This window comes from Leptonotus elevatus, chromosome 8 (assembly GCF_054856555.1).
Source record: "Leptonotus elevatus isolate MCC_2025b chromosome 8, RoL_Lele_1.0, whole genome shotgun sequence".
Lineage (NCBI taxonomy): Eukaryota > Metazoa > Chordata > Actinopteri > Syngnathiformes > Syngnathidae > Leptonotus > Leptonotus elevatus.
Window position 1 is genome coordinate 13,678,212 of NC_141246.1, and position 22,226 is coordinate 13,700,437.

Consider the following 22,226-nt stretch of genomic DNA (forward strand, 5'->3'; position numbering starts at 1 on the left):
AAGCTGAAAAATAACTGAAAAGTTTTGTCTCCACAGACAAAAAAAAACAGAAAAAAGGAAAAGGGAAGCTACTCGGATAAAAAGACAGTCAAGGATCAACATTGGCCTGGATTTCACTTGCTGGCATGAGCTAAAAAATGAAGCAATGTGCTTGTCCTCATATAAAATGTTGTTTTCCTTCAGACATAACAATACCGCTTTTTTCCATATAGCGCCGCCATAATCAACGTAATCTGAAAGCTCCTTAGTGTTGCTATAATGCTAACATATGTTAGCATATATGTAGACTGGCTAGGTTAAATTAACATTATTGTTGTCATTTTAAAACAATCAAACGCTTGTTGTTGTTTTTTTAGCATAATCACATACGTAGTATTACATACAAATAGAACATCCAACAGAATTTACAGCCATACCTACCTGTATCCTTTCTGTTCTGTGGAAACACTTGGGATTACTTTAGTTTACGTCTGTCTTCTTCTTTTTGACATCATCATTCAACTCCTTATTGGTATGTGGGATTTACAAATCAATGTATGTAACATTTATAATAATAATAATATAATAATAATAATAATAATAATAATAATAATAATAATAATAATAATAATAATAATAATAATAATAATAATAATAATAATAATAATAATTATTATTATTATTATTATTATTATTGTTGTTGTTGTTGTTATTATTATTATTATGATGATGATGATTATTATTATTATGTTGATTATTATTATTATGATGATGATGATGATTATTATTAATAATAATAATAATAATTTAGTGGGTACATCTTATATACCAAGGCACTTATTAGATCAATTTTTATGGCAGTTTGCTATGCTCAGTATAATGTGATGCATTTATACACCGCATCCAGCCATTTTCTATACCGCTGACTCACGGCTAAAAGCAGACTTAACACTTGATTGCTCAACAATCGGTTGCATTGTAATTGTGAATGGGCTGTAAAGTGGGAATTGATTCCATGCAAGATGCACAAACTTCAATTATTTGAACCACTACACTATTAACTAAGTAAGCTACTTTTAGCTATTTCTCACCTTTGTAAAACATGGAATTGTCTTTTAACTATGACATTAAATGTTCACACCCTTTACACATGCACAATTAAAAAAGAGAGAGAGAAAACAGGAAAACTGAGTCAAAAACTGAAATTAAGCACTCCGTCAAGTGAGTTAACTCTCGCTAATTATTAAAAACTCTTGCAGCTAAAAATGAAATAAGAAGACCACTTGTGAATGATCCGTATATTACGAGACAGGAATTACACAACAGCAAGAAGAAGGAGGAGACGAAGAAGAAAACAATAACAGCAACACAAATCTAAACAACAAAACTAGCAGTCTTGTTTCCCATTCATCACATTCCTAAAACTATGAAAAAAATGGAATGGACAGTGGGTTGGGTGTGGTGATGACCTCAATGAGTTTGAGCATTTGGTTCAACCCAATCCCTGGACAAATTTTGAAATCCCACAAGTGCCTGGCCACTAGTTGAGACAAAGTATTGCCTTGATCCACCATCCCACAGAGGAATGCAAAATTTTATGGAATGAAATGAATGACAGACGGGCTTAAAAAATTATTTTCTTATACAAACACTATTACACTCCAATTCCTTCGTAATCCTTACCAAAGGATTGAAACATAACGCCGCCACTCTTAAGACTATGATTCTATCATGCCTAACTGACACTTGTACGGAAATATTGCTAATGTCACCACGGTGACTGTAGTAATGTGACTCCCAGCTTGTTAATGCTCGGTAAATTCATCTGCCACAGCTGCAGAGCATCAAGGGTCCTTCTAATTCAGCTATGTTGGCAGGAGAGCCATGTAATCCAATTTCCTGGGGAGTCATTACTTCGCAGTGATTTCCTGATTCCAAACTCTGTAATTGTTCTCAAGTTTAACCGACCAGGCGAGGAACTATATTTCCTTTTTATGCCCGTCCTTTGCACTGACAGTGAAATGAAATTGATTTTATAGCCAAATGAGGCGCCTTTGCACATTTATTTCAGTATGTAGAGTTGGATTTTAACAACACTACAAATAATTCTCTTCTCAAGAAAACAAAAAAAACACTACACATAATTGCTGTTGTTTAGCAAAATAAAGGTCACCTCTGATTTTTGCTTATCTAACCTGATGTTAGTACTTTTGCAGATGTGAGCAGGAAAATTGGAGGAGCATCTGTCATCATGCATTTACTACGCTGAAGAGAGGCATAGCCCGAGGCAAAGGTGACAACTGCAACTGCAAAAAGGTCATGAGCTGTGGTAGCTGATTTTTCCCTCACAGGGCTTCAAGCCACACAGTTGAGAACAAGATGTTTGGCTTCACCTATGTCGTACAATTCTTATTATAAATGATCCAGCAGAGGATATGTAGACATCCGTCAGTGAGAGATTCACAGGCTGTAAACATACTATGTGCATGTTCCATCTAATCTGCAACAGCCTTGAGGACTAAATAAAATAAACAATAATAATGTGGGTACAGATGGATAATATAAATACCTTGCATAATCTGCTTCTACTTTGACCAGACTCTGATGAGTAAAGATATTTGAAAGATGGACTTGTGTAGCTTGCGATCATTTGGTTTGTTGTATTTTGGTTCTTTATTTTGTAAATTTCCAGAGACAGCTGCTGTGGTTTAAGGTGGCTAAAGAGTGATGGGTCTCATGGATGGACAAAAGTAATCTATTTCCAGGTATGGCACATTGCAGCAAAACACACAGCAGGTCACAACAGATTATTGTTTTCTGAATTGCACCAGTCTAACAATTATTTTCTCTGACAAGCAGATACTCTAAATTTGCAATAATAATAATAATAATGATATGATGATGATAACCATGAAGTATGTGCCTAGTATTGAAAAAGGAGTCATGAATTGGGGACAACTGCTATTCTCACAACTGAGGGGGTTTTACTGCAGCTTGCAATTGTTTTAAGCATCACTGCCTATGCTTATTAGTTAGGGATGATAAAAAAATAACAAACAGCAAATGTTATTGCATGACTTAAAGTGTACCATAGGGCACACAAACCTGACAATACACACTTTTTTTTTTAATAAAATGGGTGGATAGATAGATAGATAGATAGATAGATAGATAGATAGATAGATAGATAGATAGATATGAAAACTAACAGAATACAATATCGCAATCTATCGTAGTCTCTTGGAGAAACTTGAAGTGGGATAGAACTATGTGATGAATAGCATAATAATAGTAAAAAAATAAATTACAGTACCCCCCCACATACATTCATATTAATTACAATTTTACTAAAACAGTATAGCCTACATAATATACAACTGTGATAAGCATATTAAAGCATAGTATTCCACTTTATTTATTTCCCAAACACTGTTTATATTTCTACAATTATAGATCAAAATCAAACTGTAATGAACCTCCAAAAACATTGGACTGGCTCAAGCATCCTCCCTTCAATGTGCACGTATCAGGGCGCTTCCTCAGGCGTTGGACTGCGCATGCGCCACACGACGGAGCCGCTTCTGATTTGACAAGCGTGGGATGCGCCACACAGTCCCACTAAATTGCAAGCTTTCCCGTTACTAGTGTGCATCATCGACTACACCTGCTTACTCCGTTGTTGTGGCTGGAGCTCTGGGAGCGGTCTTTATTTCAAATTCGCAGGGAGCTTTTAGATGAAGCGACAGCTTCTTGTTCTTCAAAGATCACGTCAAAAGTAGGAAAAGGACTATTCAGCACCACGGGATTGAGGAAAGCGTCCGGATTTGAGGCTATTTTCACTGTTCATGCGAAGAGGATTTTGTTTTGGGAATACACTACCAAGCAAGGTGATTTGCACACTTTGAGGACCTGCACGGAGTACCATCTCTTAAGACTGAAGGTGGGTAATGAGTTGGAGCCGACGGTTTGTCATGTGGCAGGTGCTTTTGCGAGCATCACCCAACTCAAGCGCCGTGTTGCTAACATTAGCTTAGGCGAGGTCCGCCCGGCTTCATTCTTCATTGTGCCTCTGCTAGTTTGCAAAACGGTTCAATATCACTTGGCTGAAACGCCAAACCAAAAGTCCCGTCACCTGCGCTATGCACACGCGTTGTTGTTCTTTTCTTAAGACAAGTGGTTCAAATTAAGTAGAAAAATCAGTGTCGCCCACTGCCATCGTCACTGGGTGCTGCTATCCAGGGAGCCCAGTGCTGAACGCCTGATTCGCCTCGTTGCAGCGACCTACTCGGGCAGATGCAAGCTAGGCTGCTGCTAGCTACTTTGGTGGCTAAGCTAACCTGCCACTTCTGCGCTCGTAAAATTACGGTCCCACTTCCAATCGACAAAGACCGTTAAAGCGTTTTATGGGCTGGTCGGCTGTCCTGTTGTCTGACCCCCCACTATTTTTATTTTTTTAATTGTTCGCCCATGTTTTTGATTCATTCATTTTTTCGTTTACTGACTGAGACAAGAAGGCAGCCAGCCAGCTTTGACGAGCGTAACATTATATGTTTCCCTAAAAAAGAGTAAGAACACATAAAAAAAAAGGCAAGCAACTATTGTGTTAAAAAAACCCCACTGTGTTCTTGTTTGCCTTGCCATTTGTTTTTATTATCACTTTACGTGTGCTGAGAAGCACTTTTGTGTGCCCAGGCACTTCAACCTGAGTGCCATGTCCATAGTAAAAATTATAGTATTACGTGGGAGTCAAACACTGGAGTTGTTGTTTAATAACCTATATAATATGTAGTCAGTCTTTCGTATATCCTAAGTTAATATTTCAAGGATTACATTTTCCCAATGCCTTTCTCCAATTTCCTCTCTGATTGCACAGTTTTGACCCGGATGGCCACATTCTCTGCCTGTAACTAGAGATATGGAATCCCAGGGGCCACTGAGAGGCTGTATTTAGAGTCAGGGCTTATGTTTGGCAAAGGCGCATGGTCAAATTCTATGTGACACAGGGGCTGTCTGGTTGCCGATGTTCAGGAACTCTCTTCTTTGGTCAGCGGGACTGGGCAGTCTGCATTTGCGGAGATAAAGTTAGTGTGTATTTTATGCTTCTGCTGAGATGCAGTGTAACGAAACAATGATGTTCACAACACATCTGCCTGCAAAGGCTCTTCCCCAACCCCCTTCAATGAATTTTGTCAAGTTGTTGCACAGCCCTAAACTAGTGACAAGTCAGGAGCAAACTTCTCTTGTCCAGATAATAACGCATAAGAGAAAACTCCAAATCCATCCCAGCTGAGTCCAACTGTTGTTGCTTGAAATATTTACATGCAGGTTCTGCGTAAATTCCTAAATATGTATTTCAGTCATCTGTGTCTGATTTAGCATTGTCCTTATTTTCCACTGTCATGCCAAAACAAATATTGCTAGTCAAATCTGGTTTTGACACTGTTGTTTAGACAAAGCAACAGTTGAGATTTCCTTCTGCCAAGATACTCTGTTTCCTCATGTTAACCACATATGCCATGTAACCATTTCCTTATGAATACTGTCAACTCTGGTATTATTTTTGTTTAAGCAATAAAATATGTGTTCTAACATAGCAGTATGTCTTACAGATTCAGTAGAACCTTTAAGATCAGACATAGCACGACACTATTTGCCCTCTGATTTGTTCATATTTAGAAAAAAAATCCTACAGTAAATCAGAAATAGCTGTCCAATTTAAGTCAAATTTGCATTTGATCATTCCGTCATATAAGTATAATACTACGTTTATGATGGTGTTGCGACCTTTAGCTTGTGACATCAGGAGTCGCCAGACTCGCCACTGCAAGTCATATTAAAAGTACCTAAATTTAGTAAACGTTAACTTGTAGATACACCTCCTCATCTCATTGTTTGAGACTCTTCTGATTAAAGGCTATATAAATAAATCTGACTTGTTTAACTTAACTTATTAAACTTCAGAAGACAAAACAAATGCCTCCAACTCGCAAGGATTCATATAGAAAGTGCCTATTTAATTCCCATTCTTCTTTTTTCAGTATAGTATTACTATTGTTAAATTCTATAATTACACTTTTGACTGACAATGAAATAACTATAGTTTTACAGTTTTGATCTTGGTATGTTAGTAACTTTGTCTGTTGTTATATTTATTAGCGATTAACAATGACCAGTTGCAAAGTCTCATGTAGTTAAACGTATTGGGCAAATTTGTTTGTGGTATCTTAATTTAGGAATGTAATCCATTACTGCACTCTAGGGGTGAACATCACTCCACAAAACACAATTTGATCTATTGGATACAGTACGATTACAGGATGTAATTATTATTTTTTGCATACTGTATCTCTCTGCTTGTGTTCTCATTTTGTATCTCTGTGTTTGATTGTTTGTCCCGTTCAAATAACGGCAGAAAGTACGTCCGTAACAGTTGTGCTTCTTAGAAAACAACAAACATATAACTTATTTACTCAAGTGATGCCTTATTTGAAGTTAGCTCGTAAGTCAAAAGTTTGCTCGCAACAGAAAGCAGTAAAACACTCGTAAGTTGGTACACTGGAAAGTGTTGGTTCAATTTATCAATTGATAAAAAACAATCTGTTGATTAAAGTGGAGTGTACGTTTGCTACAGTGCACACTTGAGAAGCTGCAAGTGTGCACTTGATTGAATCCCAGCTCATTTGTGGTTTAAAAAATACATCATGACGTCACTTAGCGGAATTTAAGCTGCATCCATGCAGACTTCCAATATGAAACTCCACTGGGTATCATTGTTCTGCTCAGTACAGCACTGGCATGGAGACAGGAGTTCAGCACATGTAAAGAGAATTCTTATCCCATGAAAAATATTATAATATAATTTTCATATTTAAACCAAAAGGCTTTTATTACATTGACAATATTGCAAGCATTTTTTTTACCACCCCCCCCCCTTAAAAAATACAAAACATTCAGCAATAGTTGAAAACAAAAACAATTGTACTTGACTTTTGATTTCAAAATTAACTATCCATCAATTTGTTGCATCTATAGTACAGTATATATTTGTTTTTGATGTATGATATTTGTATGTTTTCTCTGTTATGAGGTTGACAGAACTTGAAGTTGACACCCCTGCATCGAGTCCCAAAGTTTGACCAGAAAAAGTGCATTTGGTACAAATTGAGAAAAAAAAAGTTTGATTGAAGCTATTATTTGCACTCATTTTATATTGCTTCTTCTTTAAGTTTGTTATTATTATGACTATAATCATCTGGGATCTTTCGTCTAATACAGTATGTAGTATTTTAGTTCAGTTTTAGTGTTTGCCATTTGCAATAAAAGGTCTGTTGGTTACTCGAAATGAGGAACAGCCATTATTCATGAATGTGACAATACAATCAATGGCCACTGTGCTTCCTGTCTCCAGGGACAGCAGGCAGTGTTGGCTGAGTCCAATGGAACCCTTAGCGTTACACTGGGGCAAGGATTTAAGGTAGCCATGGTAGCCATGCAAACTGGAACAGGGTCTCACAGCTCTCACTCTAGATTAAAATCACATTTATTGATAGCATTCTAAATGAATGTAATTTGGAATTTGTTTTGGATAATCAGAACTGTCTATGTTGTATTCATATGATAGTTACTGGATTGGTTTTCGATTCTTACTTTCTACTTTGACCTATACGAATAAAAAAGAGGGGGCTCTCTATTGTTTCAGCTGGGACAAAAAAATAGATGATCCAGCAGTGGTTGAAAATTCAGTGTCAGCAGTAAATAGGTGCGGCTAGAGAGAAAGAGGTTATTGTCCTGAGTGCTTAAAACCAACTACTCCCACCATGATCAGCAGATGATGTGTTTATAACACACTATGGCCTCCCCAGTAATGCTATTCCTCACACTATCCCACATTTCTGGGGTATTTGTAGGCACTTCCTTTAACTTAAAGTAGGGCTGGATGATAAGTGAAACAAATCTATCACGATATAACCTGTAAGTGTGTATTTGTGGATAATGTGAAGATGTTACGCCAAAATTGGTGCAGTTCCATTAACCTTCATTCATTGTTAATGTAAGTTTGGCATGTAAAGGTGATATTTACATAATCTGAAAAACTCATCTTCGCTTGGAGCACATCTTTTTTAGTTGACCAACCGTCTTTGGTGAAATTTGCTGGCCCATTGTTGGCATAAGACATCATTTATTGTTTTACTAACCTGTGAGTTCTGTGCGATGCAGTCTAACATCAAAGCTAACACAAACTCATTTTTCTACACCATCTAGAGATGTTTAATAGGGCAATCAATTCAATTTCGAAGAGTTCAGTTCGATTCAATTTCAGTTTTTTTGTGTTTCGCTTCAACTCAATCCGATATTGATTTATTATGGAACAGCAATTCTTCTTAAATATCAATAACTTAATAAAAGTTCCTCAAACATTAAATTCCAAATAAAATTTTGCGGCGGCAGTAACTGGTTAAATGATTTAGTTTATTAATGAAAGTAGCACGTGCTATAATCACTTTGGCGTTAAACAAACATTGACATCAGCAAGGCTGAGATAAAAATATTTTCATCATTCTAATTCAATAATTGTAAATATAAATTTAAAAGATTCTGAGTTGTCTTAAAGTGCAACAGTACATTTCAAGAAAACGGTGAGATACAAAAAAAAATCTTATGAATTTATGGGAAAAATATACTAAAATAATTGATTCATAGTTTTATGAATTGATATCAGCTTCGAAAAGGAAAATTGATTCAATATCGATTATTAGATTTTTGTTTTAAACCCAGCCCTAATGAGTAATCATGTTAGTAGTGCAACCTCTTTTGCAAAATATAAACTTATTGCAAGTGTTGCACTGAAGTAACTGTTCATTTATCTTTATAAAGTTAAGTCACAATTTTGATCAGAGCACTTTTGCCACGGCACGTTGAGCTGTTCTTCTTCATTGGTTTAGTTGTTTCTTCGGCTCGGCTGATAAGCATTACACTCACAGGCAGGGCCGGACTGGGACTCATTTTCAGCCCTGGAGTTTCAGGGCTCAGACCGGCCCACTTAAGTTCACAGCATTTTAATGAAGATGTATAATTTTTTGCATATTAGTGTATCAATCTAAAATAACTTCCCATTCCACCCAACATCAATATTTATAGTGTATTTGATCAACAATTTAAATAACAACTGAATGCCTTACTAGATCACAATCAATGCTTATATATAATGCAGATAACTTCCTTTAACACAGTTTAACACTTTAAGACAAGGTGCGAGATACATTTTCTTTTTATTAAGAGCTCATAATGTATAACTGCAAGTCTGCAATCAAACTGTAACTTCCTTATAAGTGTTGTTAGCTAATATGGGTTTTCAGTATTATTAACAAGGGAAGGGTTTATAACGTTGAACAAAAAAAAATGGTAATTTCAGTCACATTTAAAACCCAATCATTTCTACAGGTCCAGCCCAGCCCTGCTATTTATCTCTTCCTCCTCAGTCTCACGGCCAGTCTTACCCTGTCTGAAGGCTGCATGTTTTTTTTCTTTCTTAAAATTACTAATGGTAGTTACATTACATCTCAATGTAACTTGCCAACAAGTACACTCGCGGAAAGAAGATGAGGCAAACATATTAGACAATGGTTTGCACAGTATCTGTTTTGCGTTGTGCTAATGTGCTACATGGTGTCTTGACATTGCTCTAGCTTACCCGTGTCGCCTCTGTCAGGTGCACACGCTTCAAGACTCTGTGACACTTAAAACAATAAAAAATAACGTTCAAGTTTGCATCAGCTTCTAAAGCTCTTCTTTTCTTTAGTCGAGCCTTTTCGGAGCCACCCTTTCGCATTCTGCATTCCATCTTTATGTGTGTGTGTTCTCCTGTCGTCAAGTGATGGGTTGTTTGCAAACGAGCTGGTACAAAGAGCCGGCTTTTTGAAGAGACCAATGAGAGCCGGCTCCCTCCCTCCGTGAATTAAAGAGCATCAACTCACACACGCACACACACGCACGCACGCACGCACGCACGCACACGCACACACTACTACTACTAATAATAATCACAATAATAATCATAATAATAATAATTTGAAAAAATAAAAAAAGAGCAATGATGATATGTTGACTCGGGAAGACTGCTGAATGAATAATACTGAGCTAAAAAAAAAAAAAAATCGTAATAGCGACCTCTGGTGGCCCACCGGGAAAACACCCACTGCTCCCGTCTTCTCAAGCCAGGCCTGCTCACAGGAACGGTTATTGTTCACTGGAAATACACTTTTGTGCTCAAAATTACCTCCTGCGTGCTTGTAGTTGTGGCACAAAGGTAACTCTATTCTAGGATCATTGAGACACGCAACCCCCTCCACCACGATAAGGTAGTGACTCAATGAGCGGTCAAACGTTCTATCAAACGTATTTTCTATTGATGTTGATTGATGATGATACGTGTTGGATACATATTGATGTCACCCATCCCTAGTTTAAAGATATGTAAATGTGTAGTTATCAATACATTGAGAGAGATTATGTTGGTTTTACTGCCAATGTTTTGTGCAACAAGAAAGGCACATTTTTACCAAAAATGTTGGCCTTATATTGATTTGTACAACCTTGGGTCATTCGAATTTAGAGGAGGAGACATTTTTCATATAACATTTTAGGATTTAGAGAGAAATGCGTTAGTTAGCAGATAGCACAGGTTATGGCAAGATATTTCACTATTTTGTTAATTCTCCCACAGCCTCCTATAGATGTCACCTTCTCAAGGGAGATTACATATTGATTTTGACAAGATTGAATTGTGATTTTTCTTAGTTGTTTCCTAGCCTTGTCAGTTGTGATTGTCTGAAATGATGACAACGCCTTAGTGGTTAGACTGAACCAGCTCAGCTCATCCCCAGATTCTATCAATGGTGTGGGCAACTTCATCACTTTTATTCATCTCACATTCAAGTCATGTTATTTATGTGGAATAAGGTTTCCTAATAATGTGATAACATTATGATGTTAAAACTTGGACCTTTTGGTAGTAGAGGCATTAGGCATACTTTCAGTTTATTTTTATTTTCTTATGTTCCTTTTGGTGTTATGGGATTTTTTTCTTTCTTTCATTTTTGTCATTTTTATTATTAGTGTAATTGTTATTTCAACTTTGTTCTATTCATTAACAACTTGAAGGGTCTACACTCGGGATCAGCAGAATGAATACCTCACATTCCATATGGTGGAATAAGTGTAAAGTCAGACCTGCTGTAATGATCTGGTGTTTTTTTGTATTCAAACATAACTCATGTCTTATCTGCAGGTAGGTAATGTGTCACTTCAGTAGGAATGTTTTTTTTTTTATGTATATTGTATCTTTCAGTGGTAGCACAGAGATTTTAATGAATGGGCACTAACAATTTGGTTTGGTGAACTGCGGATAATTTGTCTGCACACGTCCAGGGTTATCTCATACACAGTAAGTACAGTATAGCTTGTTGAAAATTCTCTGTTTTCTTTGATTTTTCAAACCAAAACTGTGCAAAGATTTTTTGCTAGAAGCCATTCAAGTCACTCTTTTGATCTGTTATTCTGTGTTTCTTCAACCTCAATTCTTCTAATACTCTTTCTCTTCAACCCCACTATACTATCTGGGATCCCAGCCGCCCCAGTGCCTGCTCTACCCTCGCCTCCCAGTATTTGTGTTCTGCCTTGGTGCATTCTCTCCTCTTGCAGAAAATCTATGCGCTGAACAGAGACGTTTCTATAATTTTTATATTCAGGACTAATCCTAGAAATTTGGTGTGTATAAGCATATATGCACGTATGTAATGCAATTTGAAATGAGACTGAAGTTAAAAAAAAACAAGTGTGATAAGTATTCTAAAAATACACCATACAATTGTGTGTTCTGGCTCAGAAGAAGCACTGCTTTTCCCTACTTGTGCTTGTACCACTTTCTATTTCCTTAAAGGGAAATGTTATTTTGGGACCCCGCTAAAGTAGTTTTGTATGAGTCACTGTTTTTATATATTGGTTATATATCTTCAACACCCCCCCCCCCCCCCCCAACGTAATTCAAGATAAAAAATCGAATCATCCAAGTCACTTAAGTTGATTGAATGATTGATAAGAAAAAAAACCCTAAGCCTTATTTAGACTACTATTAATGTGTTAACATATTTTGGAGCTGTCACAGTGTTGGGTATTATGCATTATCACAGTGAGTTCTTTCAAATGTTGCTGTTTTCTATTCCCATCGAACCTTGTGGTCTTGCAACTCAAAGAATTTCAAGGGTAGTGCTATTCAATTAATTTTTTTCATGGGAGGCAGTTTGTTGGTTTGTTGAGAATTGAAAATCTAATAATTTTAAATAAATGAATCCACATATATTTCACGCCCATTGAAAGGCAGTGGGGATGTCTGTTTTTTGTGTGTGTTCTGACTGAATTATATTTGTTTTGTTTACATAGATGTTGGTTTAGCTTGTCTGTCATATATATAAATTGGGGGGGGGGGTTGTTGGTTATGTTTGTGACGTTTGTTTTTTTGTGTTGTGATGAAATGTATTTCTCTTGGCGAGATAGTCTTTGGTAAAGATTGTTGGTCAGATTCTTTGTCTTTTTGTGTGTGTTTTTTTTTAATGAAAAAAAAAGAACATTTGTTCAAATAGGAATGCACAAAAGTTTATATAAAGTAGGCGTTGAGCTGGGAAGTATTTGATGTTGATGACGTTGGAAAGTTAGGTTTATATTTTGTTCATTATTTTGTACTTTCTTCTCTTCTTCTGTTCTTTTTTTATGGCAAAATAAAAACAATTAAATCAAAAGAAAGGCAGTGGGGAACTTTTTTTGTAATCCCAAAAAGTCTTAAAAAACATCCAATTTGTGATTTCCATGAAAAACGTGCTGAAATGGGGGTGAAAACCCCAACAACTTTCCCAATTAAATAAAAAAAAAATAAAATAATAATCTGCAGTTAGGAATCTACTGTAATCATTATAAAGTATTTCAGGTCCTATCTTCTGTTTCTCATTGAATTACAGCTAGAGCAAAGAAGAACATGATGTTGGGTACATTGGTGACTAGTTAGTGTTGTTACATGATTACCAATATCCACAATTATTTGATGATTTTATAAGATTTGTGAGATGTATTCTCTGTTAGTGCATGTGTAAATTCTAAAATGCAGTGTAAAAGATAACAAACCCTCTTTTTGCTGAATTTGACCTTATTTCTTTGCCCAGTTAATGTTTATCATGTATTAACCTCATTTGTTAATACATTCATGAAAGTAAACTTAATCCATGTCCGTGTGGCCGCACAGAGGGCAGAGTGGGTCTGGAGACAAACCAGCATGCGATGGGGATAAGCTCTGATAGGTTCTGGAGGACAGGGTCTGGTTTATTGTTGAATGCATGAATAGAAGATAATGAAAAACAGTTTTAAATAAGGCCTGTTAAGTTAGAAAGTTGGAAGATGATGTTGGCCCAAGGATACGACCAACGGAGAATTTAAGACATGACACTTGCCAGTGAGGGTTGCCTGAATTGAGTTATAGTGTCTTAGTGTTGTCACATAACTTAATTTAATCTTGCTAAAAGGCCTCAAAGCCATACCTTTAATGTTTAGACAAGCATGCACCATCTGATCAAAGTTGTTATAATCTATATAAAATACAATATCAATTTAACTTCTACAACGCGATTAGTACATAGATAACCATTGGCTGGCAAACAGTTCAGGGAGTACTCTGCCTACTGCCCTAAAACAGCTGGGATAGGCTTCAACAAGCCCATGATCCTAGTGAGGATAAGCGGTTCGGAAAATGAATGGATGGATAACTATTGCTGTTTACGTGACAATGCAGTAATGCACAGATGTCAACAGCATTTTTAGATTGCACTCAGAGGGGAGGCATGTTTTAACTTCACTTCATTTGTTAGTGAAGAAAGTATCATTGTCATGCCACATTGTGTAACTTATGGTTACAACGTTGAGTCCAAGGGCAACAGTTAATGGAAGTGATGCTAGACTTGACACTACACGTCAATTTCGCGAAAAGTGACGTATTCACTACTCGTCACTTTCGCCTGAATTGCGTTGAATTTAGCCTGAGGGGCACAAGGGTGGAAGTGCGAGTATTGGGACAGGGCCTATATGATGCAAACAGTAACCAGAAACAGCGTAGGTATTTGACTTACGAAAGTTGGAAGTTCGTGGCATATATCCCATTATTACCATTTGTTTGGGACTATAAGCAGCTACTTTTTTCCCACCCTTTGAACCCTGCGGCTTTAAAATGTGACACGGTTTATATATGAATTTTTACTGATAAGCTTCAAACCGGCAACATATTCCTACACCCCATCAGCCTTGGCGTAAATTATGTGTGCAACTTCCGGTATGAACCAGAACTGGCGTCTTGTTTACTTGGTAAATGTGCGAGTCCACTTTCTATGACAATTAGAGTCCAGAAAGTTGTGATGTGCTTTGGTGTGATTGAGGGCTAGGTTTGTGACTCTTGTGTGGGTGGAGTACACATGCGTGAGGGAGAGGCGGACTGCCTGAGAGAGAAGTGCGATTAGAGTATTATTTTTTACAAATGAAAACGGAAAAGGTAACATTTTGTAATACAGTCGTCAAAAAAGAAGAAGCTTGCATTCAAAAAAGGAAAGCAAATTTAGCCTAATATACTAAACCTACAAGCTGTTCTTAGCATCTTGCCTTGTCAAATTTCTAGTTGTCCCATCTTAACTTACTGTGCTTAGAATTATTGCTTCTGGCTCAGATCTATCAATCTTTCCCCCCACATTCTTTAGTCCCCCCTTGCCACATTGGCATTGGCAGCAAACTGGTCTTGTCCCAATTGGCCCATACTGCAAGTGTGTTCTGTAGAAACACATCACCACAGCAACAACAGTCTGCTAGCGCCATGCCAGCTGTTTGGTCCTCACATTACCAATACAATGCCAGTGTCTTTAAGCACTGTATACATTTTAGAATGACAAACTAAAAAAAAGTTATGTCAATGAATGCCCGAGTAGAAAGATGATACAATTATGTAAGAATATTACACTTCTGCTACATTCCTGAAAATCATACAATTACTGTTTATTTTTCAAATGTTTAGTAAACCTGATCAGGGTTGCTACTAGGTCGTGAAACCTCTTCGCCAATGTGGCTAAGCGGTATAAGAATTTTGAAGTTAGTCACCATATCACGTCTTTATTTTTCGTTGCCTTCTTGCTACGTGCACCGCACATGCGGGCACATGACAGAGACATAAATAAGACAAATAAAAACAAACACATAACATTTCATACAATATGTATCTTTTCGAGTTCTAGGTACTGTAGCTTCATGGTTCGTCTTACGGCTGTGCAATTAATCGAAATTCAATTACAATTTCAATTATTACCCTCCACGATTACAAAATTGGCATAATCGTACAGAAACGATTATTAATACTTGGGCTGAAACGAGTCCTGCCTCGGATACCCGCTGAGTCGTAGTCAAGCTAACCGCAGTATGCATGACAATACACGGGGCTAATGCTGAGAGAACCCAATTTCAAAATAAACCTTACCTTACCAAGTAGTATATGTAGATCAATGTATTGTAGTGCTTTTATTTTGAAGTTGTTTCCGAAAGCGTGTCGTCCCAGTATAAGGGCTGACGACGTGCTCGTCTATTCAGAGTTTGTGAACTACGGCAATTATAAATGCCCCAAACTGTTGCGACAGACGGCAGTAACACAAAGTCCTGAAGTCAGTAAATTTTTATTTATTTTGTTATTATTTAAAAAATATATATATTTTAATTCATATTCAAGCCCAGCATTAATGTTTGTAGTCGCTAGGCTACCAATAATAATAACTACAGGTAAATTTTAGGAATAAAGCCTCTATCTGTTTTTTATTTTTATGAACACTAAGCCCAGTATGTTACTGTATTTTTATATTGGTCATTATGGTGGACTAGTACTTGTAGCGTTAGGGTTAGTAATTTAGAGAACCACTGCCTTTGTTGAATGATTGATATTTATTCACTTTATGTTACTATTATTGTGGAAATACTTTGTGAATATTCATCTCATATCCGACTCGTCGTGTCTAAGCCAGGGGAATATAGAAAACCACACCGATTTGATATGACGATTTGTGTCTCAATTAAATGGTTGTTTCACAGTGTCATCCACTGCAAATGGCATATACAAAGAAAGCAGAGATCTAAATTAACACCCACTAAATGAGGGTTAAATATTCATTTTGGCGGGTGTTGATAAAAACTTAATAGCCGCTTTGGACAGTGATGCATGAGGCATTCGTGTCGGTCAGATATACTTTGTAATGGCCTGGGCATTGATTCTTGAGAATATAAAGCGAGCGTGTGTGTCCACAGGCACATTGTAAAAACACACTTTACTTGCTGCTAATCTGAACTGGGTTTCCAAATTGCTCTGTTTTTGTCTGTCTCATTTCTTGTGTAGAATAATATGACCAGGTATAGCTACATATTTTTTTATTAATTTTCTTCTGGGGGAGCATCCCTCTGGACACCCCTAGAGGGGTCATATATGCTTCTCAGATTTTTTTTTTTTGACCCGTTTTCATGCCTGTGTCAGTAAAGCACATGATACCTGTGTTTAAATGTATTATTTTATCGTGGCGCAACATGATATTTTACTACTCTTCTATGTACTTTTGACTTCAACAGAGACCATGACGACCGCCACCTCCCCTATCTTGTTGAAATGGGATCCAAAGAGTCTTGAGATCCGCACGGTGACTGTGGAGCGACTTCTAGAGCCACTTGTTACGCAGGTAATTCCTTAAACCTTTTGATGCCAATGTAACACTTTTAATAACGGCAGTGAGAATAAGTTCACCTTAATGAAATGGGTCTAAAATATACCTACACAAAATATCTTATTTTGATTTATTTTTTTTTATGATTTTTTCTTATGTCCCTTGGTTTCATTCTGATAGCTTTAACCTTATGTGAATTACTTACATACAGTTTTGCTGAGCTGTATAACTGAAAGTAAAGCCTGGGAATTGTTTTTATGCATTTCCCTGAACTGATGAATTTAATTCATTCATCTACTGAGCCACTCAATAAAAGTGATATGCTAAATAAACTAAGGATGATATTGTGCTCCTTCTATGACAATCATCTTTTTCAGTAATGGACTAGATGTGTTGAGTGTTTTCAGATATGAATGTGGTACTGTTATTGTTTTGCATCAATTGGATGATTTGTTATAGTTAGATCAAATAAAACATGGCCTCTGGACATCAGACAAGCAGACTATCCATGACATGACGCTTCCGATGGTAGTCTCACTTATCAAGATTAAATCCTTTCTTAAAATTTAGGCCAGATTATGAGGCTAATTTGTAGTTAGGAATTACTTTTGTACTACCCATGAACCCCATGGCTTGTCTGCTGTTGCATCACACATCACAAATTACAAAGAAAAACAAAAAGTAAAGCACTCTGGTGTGTGTGTGTGTGGTGGGGGGGGGGGGGGGTAAATTCAGAGGCATGCTTCTAATGAGCTTTTTGTAAATTAATATAAGAGGTTCCCCTGCATTTTTGTGGATTTGAGTTGTACTGTTGAAAGTGACTGTTTTGTCTGGTTGGCAAATAAATTCAATAATGTCATTTGGCTATAGCAATATCCTATTCAGACATAATATGCACATTCATTTGGTCATATTTTTGTTATTTCTTACACTTTTCCCCCCCACATGTACAAACAAAAATTAAGTCTAAGCTAAACTATTGCATGATGAACACTTGGCAAAACCAAATGGATTAACCTCATGAGCTCTCAGCCCTAATTCCGCCACTTGGATGAAATTTCCATTATTAGGATATTTTGTGACGTTGCAATATCTGTGCTGTAGCATCGTGTTTGAGAGGTCACAGTGAGAGAGAGAGAGGAGAGATGTGAAAGCAGTTAAATTTTTCTGACAGGGCTATGTTGACACTTGACACTGGTTGCTTTTATTCTCTAAAATGGATTCATTAATGGTAAGTACTCACCCCATCATTTGCAGGGAGGACATGACCAGCCTAGTGTTTGATCTCAGAAGTCATCTTTATTGTATTAGTGCTGTGTCTTATGAATTAATAAGAATAAATTGGGTGTTAATTCCATTTATAACACAAAATAATTTTTTTTGAAGGGGATTCAGAATTCATGCTGCAGTCACTGTCATAGTACATCAAGATAACGTTGGACATATTTTGGTGGCAACATGGAATGTTATGCTTTTTGTTTAAATTGGATTAAAGCCATGACATTATCGTTTAAAGTTGTCCTATTTTTTTAGCAGCGTTACTAAAAAAGAACAAAGATTGGAGCATTTTCTTCTTAATTTTAAATGAATGAGGAAATGGTATGAAATAATAAAGAACATATTCTCAGATGTTCAAAATCCCAAATCTTCTGAAATCTCTGGGAATAGTTAAAATAATTATGTTACTTACTGTACACTATATGATGATAAAACCGATGAAAATTATATTGTCTAAATTGTCGTAATGTTTAGTACCAAGTTTTCAGCCATATTTGGTTGGGATGTGCCAAAAGATTCACTCATCTGTCTTCAGGCACCTTACGCTACCTTGCTTTGTCAGCATATGGCATGCTCCAGGGTTCTGAACAGCTGCCAAGCACAGATGCTGTTTGTCTGCTGCCTTGCTTTTTATCCACCATAGAAAATACATTGCATCGAAGCTGACTGCTTCAGAAACACATCTCCTGTCGATGGGTTATTAGTACTGTCGCAAGCCAAAGCTTTATATACCATTAGATTATATTGTCATTAAGTCATGGACTTAATTTAAAGCACACCCAGCATTCTTTACATCGAGAGATTAAGAGAATCTTTCATCATCCATTACATTCATCAAGGTTGAATATTGCATTGTTCAAGCTTGACAGCTGCGGGCAATGCAGAGTAGAGTTCAAGGATACAATAATGCATCCCTTGTGATGTCTAGGACAGTGGCACTAAAGGGCCAAGCACTGACACTGACACTGGTTCATTCGGGCACTCCAGCAAGATCACTGCGATGTAATGGCACAGCCAAAGGCATGGTGATGCTCAACAGATCTACAAGCAGAATACAGCTGAACCATTTAGGATCTTCAAAGCACTCTGACAGTGAGCCTGCCTCATAGCCTCTGTTGGATGTGTGCACGAGAGAGACGGCAGACAAGGATGAAAGGAAAACAAATTTTTTTTATTCCCCCCCAAACATCACGTGTAATCTAAACAGCCCATGCTTGGTGCAGATATTGTCTCATTATTTCTGGTGTGATTAATTGTAAATGTAAATCTTGAAAATAAATGTGATGACACCTATTGCCCATTTTCGGGTCAATGATACTCATACCCTATTCTCTATTCAGTACAGCATTAAGATTTGGGCTACACTACAGTGTTCCCTCACTTTTCTTGGATGATACGGTCCACACCCGCCCGCGATAGGTGAATTTCCGTAAAGTAGAGGTTATAAAAAGTTATAAGAAAGGTTTACTAATTGTTTGGATAGATAATTACTATTTTTATTCATGTTTAAAGAAATAGTATTATCGCTAAACGTACTTCCGGCTTCCGCTGACGTACTGCCGGGTTGCAAGCGAAACATGTTCACCTTCACTAAGCAGTATGGAAATGCAATCCACTGCCATTCACGTCGAATTATCAAGCAGAAATGCCATACGTTTCTTTTTATTATACTTTAAGCATGAGTGTGAATATTAATGCTTATTTTTGTCGAAATGTTGCTATGAATAATTTGATGCACTTTTGTTTGCAATGGTGCTGCAGTGTATGTAACGATTGACTTATTATGTTTTGGACCCAAATAAAAATCCAGTGAATTCACAATAAGTGAACTGAGAAGTAGCGAGGGTCCACTGTATAACGTCTGCCAGCAGCAGATGGGGTGGACACAGTTTTTGCTTGCTTTGAAAGTGCGAACAGTCGAACACCACAGCAATCAAGATTCCCACTCAGCCAGAGGACCACACACTATAACTGTCTGAGTCGTAGGTCTGCAGAACCTTTAGGAGGGTGAATGCAAGGAAAGCGGCTTGCCCAGTCGGTATCCCACCCCTGGCTCCTGTGTTTGCCAACATCTACAGTACAAAGTATAACTAATCACGCCACAATCATTGGACAGATGAGAAACAATGACGAGCCAGAGTACAGAGATGAGACAAGGGACATATAGGGAACCACTACCACATCAGCCTATATGGGGCAGCAGTGGAAATAGTTAGCTTCTCCCATTCTGCGGAATGTGTGCGCAAACATCATGGAAGTATGATTCATTGAATTCTCAGGCAGGCTATACATCACTTAGCATGGAGTTTACCTCACATTGTGAACTAACACAATGAAGAAGAACATTTTATTTTTTATTATGTAGGAAATCCATCCATCCGTCCGTCCATAAATAAATCCAATAAAAGTAAATTTAATCAGAATACTATGCTTATGACTTAATGCAGGTTTGGAGTTTTTTCAATAATAAAAAAAATAGATCAGAGGTTTTCACCTTTCTGGTGTCATAGACAGAGTGAGGAGACACTTGTAGGCATTTTGATGGCCTGGCATCGGAGCAAATAATAAAAGATGTGTGGTCTTTCAGCAGTTATTACAGTAACTAGCCTAAGGGCCGTATGTATGCCACGTTCAATGAAGATAACTTAGATTAGCAAGATTTCTTAGTGTCCATCCATACATATAGTCACGTTATGTCAATTGGGCTAATATAATGTTAACTTGAGTTTTCCAAACACACTCTCCCTTTCCTTGTGTTAAGTCAAAGCCTATCATTCATGTATCAAAGGCCGAAAGCGGAAAATTAAATATCTACAAAGGGACACAGGAATTTACAGCTGAATTGAGAATCCACTGGCCAGTGTTCTGAGAGAAAAGGCCACATGGCAATTAATGCGATTGATGAGCAATAAAATGGAAGCACAATGCACACCATACCCTCATGTACCATGCAGGGAAAGGTTAGCCTTTCCACTGTGGAAGCTTAATCACCAATGCACGACCTTTCAAATGTTTTAGTAGTTCCTTGTTCATAAAATAACCCCAGTAGGGCCTTTTAAAAAATCCAAGCAAAGTTGCTAATTCACACAAGAGTACAGGCAGTTACAAGTTTATAGAGAAGTGGCAAGGCAATCATTTGCATTCACTGGACAATGGCCTACTTATTTGTTTCTGAAAATAATCAAGGTAGTTAGCTGTAGTCCATAATTGTACCAACTATGCATTTTGAATTGAGTACATCAAAGTTGATGCTACCGTCAGTTTACCTTATCTTACTTAAACACTTTTTGAACTACTGTGAATGGCATCTCAACAACTTAATTTTTTATCCCTTCAAGATACATGCATGAGTTGTACTGTTGTAGTAGCACCTGTGTCAGATACATAGTTTACCTTTTTGGATTTTTCTCAGTTTCATTTGTTGTATTTACTATGTATTTGGAAATGTAATCATCTTCTACGTCAAGTATAAGAGCAATTGTTCCTTGCAGTGGGTTGTACTTGCGTCATTACTGCAGCAAGCCCAGTATGAATTTGATGGCTGTCAGAGCTGATTATGCTCCAAAAGTTAGCCAGCCAGGCAATCTGTCTTGTGCTTGTGTCACTTTTAAAGTGACAGTGAACTTGGATGCCTTGGCAACGCTAATAAAAGCTGTAGTGTTGGAGCACCTTGATGTTATCACTCAGCCTTAAACGAGTGTGTTGATTTTCCTCCATGCTGTGTTCACCACTTTCAAGGATGTCTGGTAACATAATTAGAAAGATACAAGCCAGTATTTAAAGTTAAATACATATAAAGTCCATATAGCATACCATTGTTTGGTATGACTTAAATCACACCAGTGCTGGCCTGGTCAATGTATGCAATATTTTGAAAAGAGTAACAGCAGCTGCTAGGTTTACCTCAGTCCAAGGGCAGTTAATATTTTAGGTGCAGGAAAATAACTGCACCCATGGGCAATATAAGGGTGAATCTCATGCCAACCCAAGAAATTCAACACCCACCTAGATGCAACATTAATCTAATAAAGCCCTTGTTTTGTTTTTCCCCACTAGCTTGTTCTTGGGATATTCTGGCACCTGCGTGCAGAGACAGCATTATATGTTCATAAAAATAACACTGTTAAATCTGTATGAAGGTAGATAAGTTCCGTGAGCCTGCTGTGAGGTTATTCACGGCATGATTAAATACAC

General features: G+C 37.2%; 1 protein-coding gene across 1 annotated transcript in view; it reads left to right on the top strand.

The window, feature by feature from the left end:
- Positions 1-3,561: 3,561 nt before the first annotated feature.
- ctnna2 (catenin (cadherin-associated protein), alpha 2) overlaps positions 3,562-22,226 on the top strand; it is a 215,438-nt gene continuing 196,773 nt past the window's right edge. The window contains exons 1-2 of the mRNA XM_086083087.1: positions 3,562-3,919; positions 16,663-16,769. Coding sequence (XP_085939213.1) covers positions 16,668-16,769 — 102 coding nt within the window. The 5' untranslated portion in view covers positions 3,562-3,919; positions 16,663-16,667. The remainder of the gene's footprint in view (positions 3,920-16,662; positions 16,770-22,226) is intronic.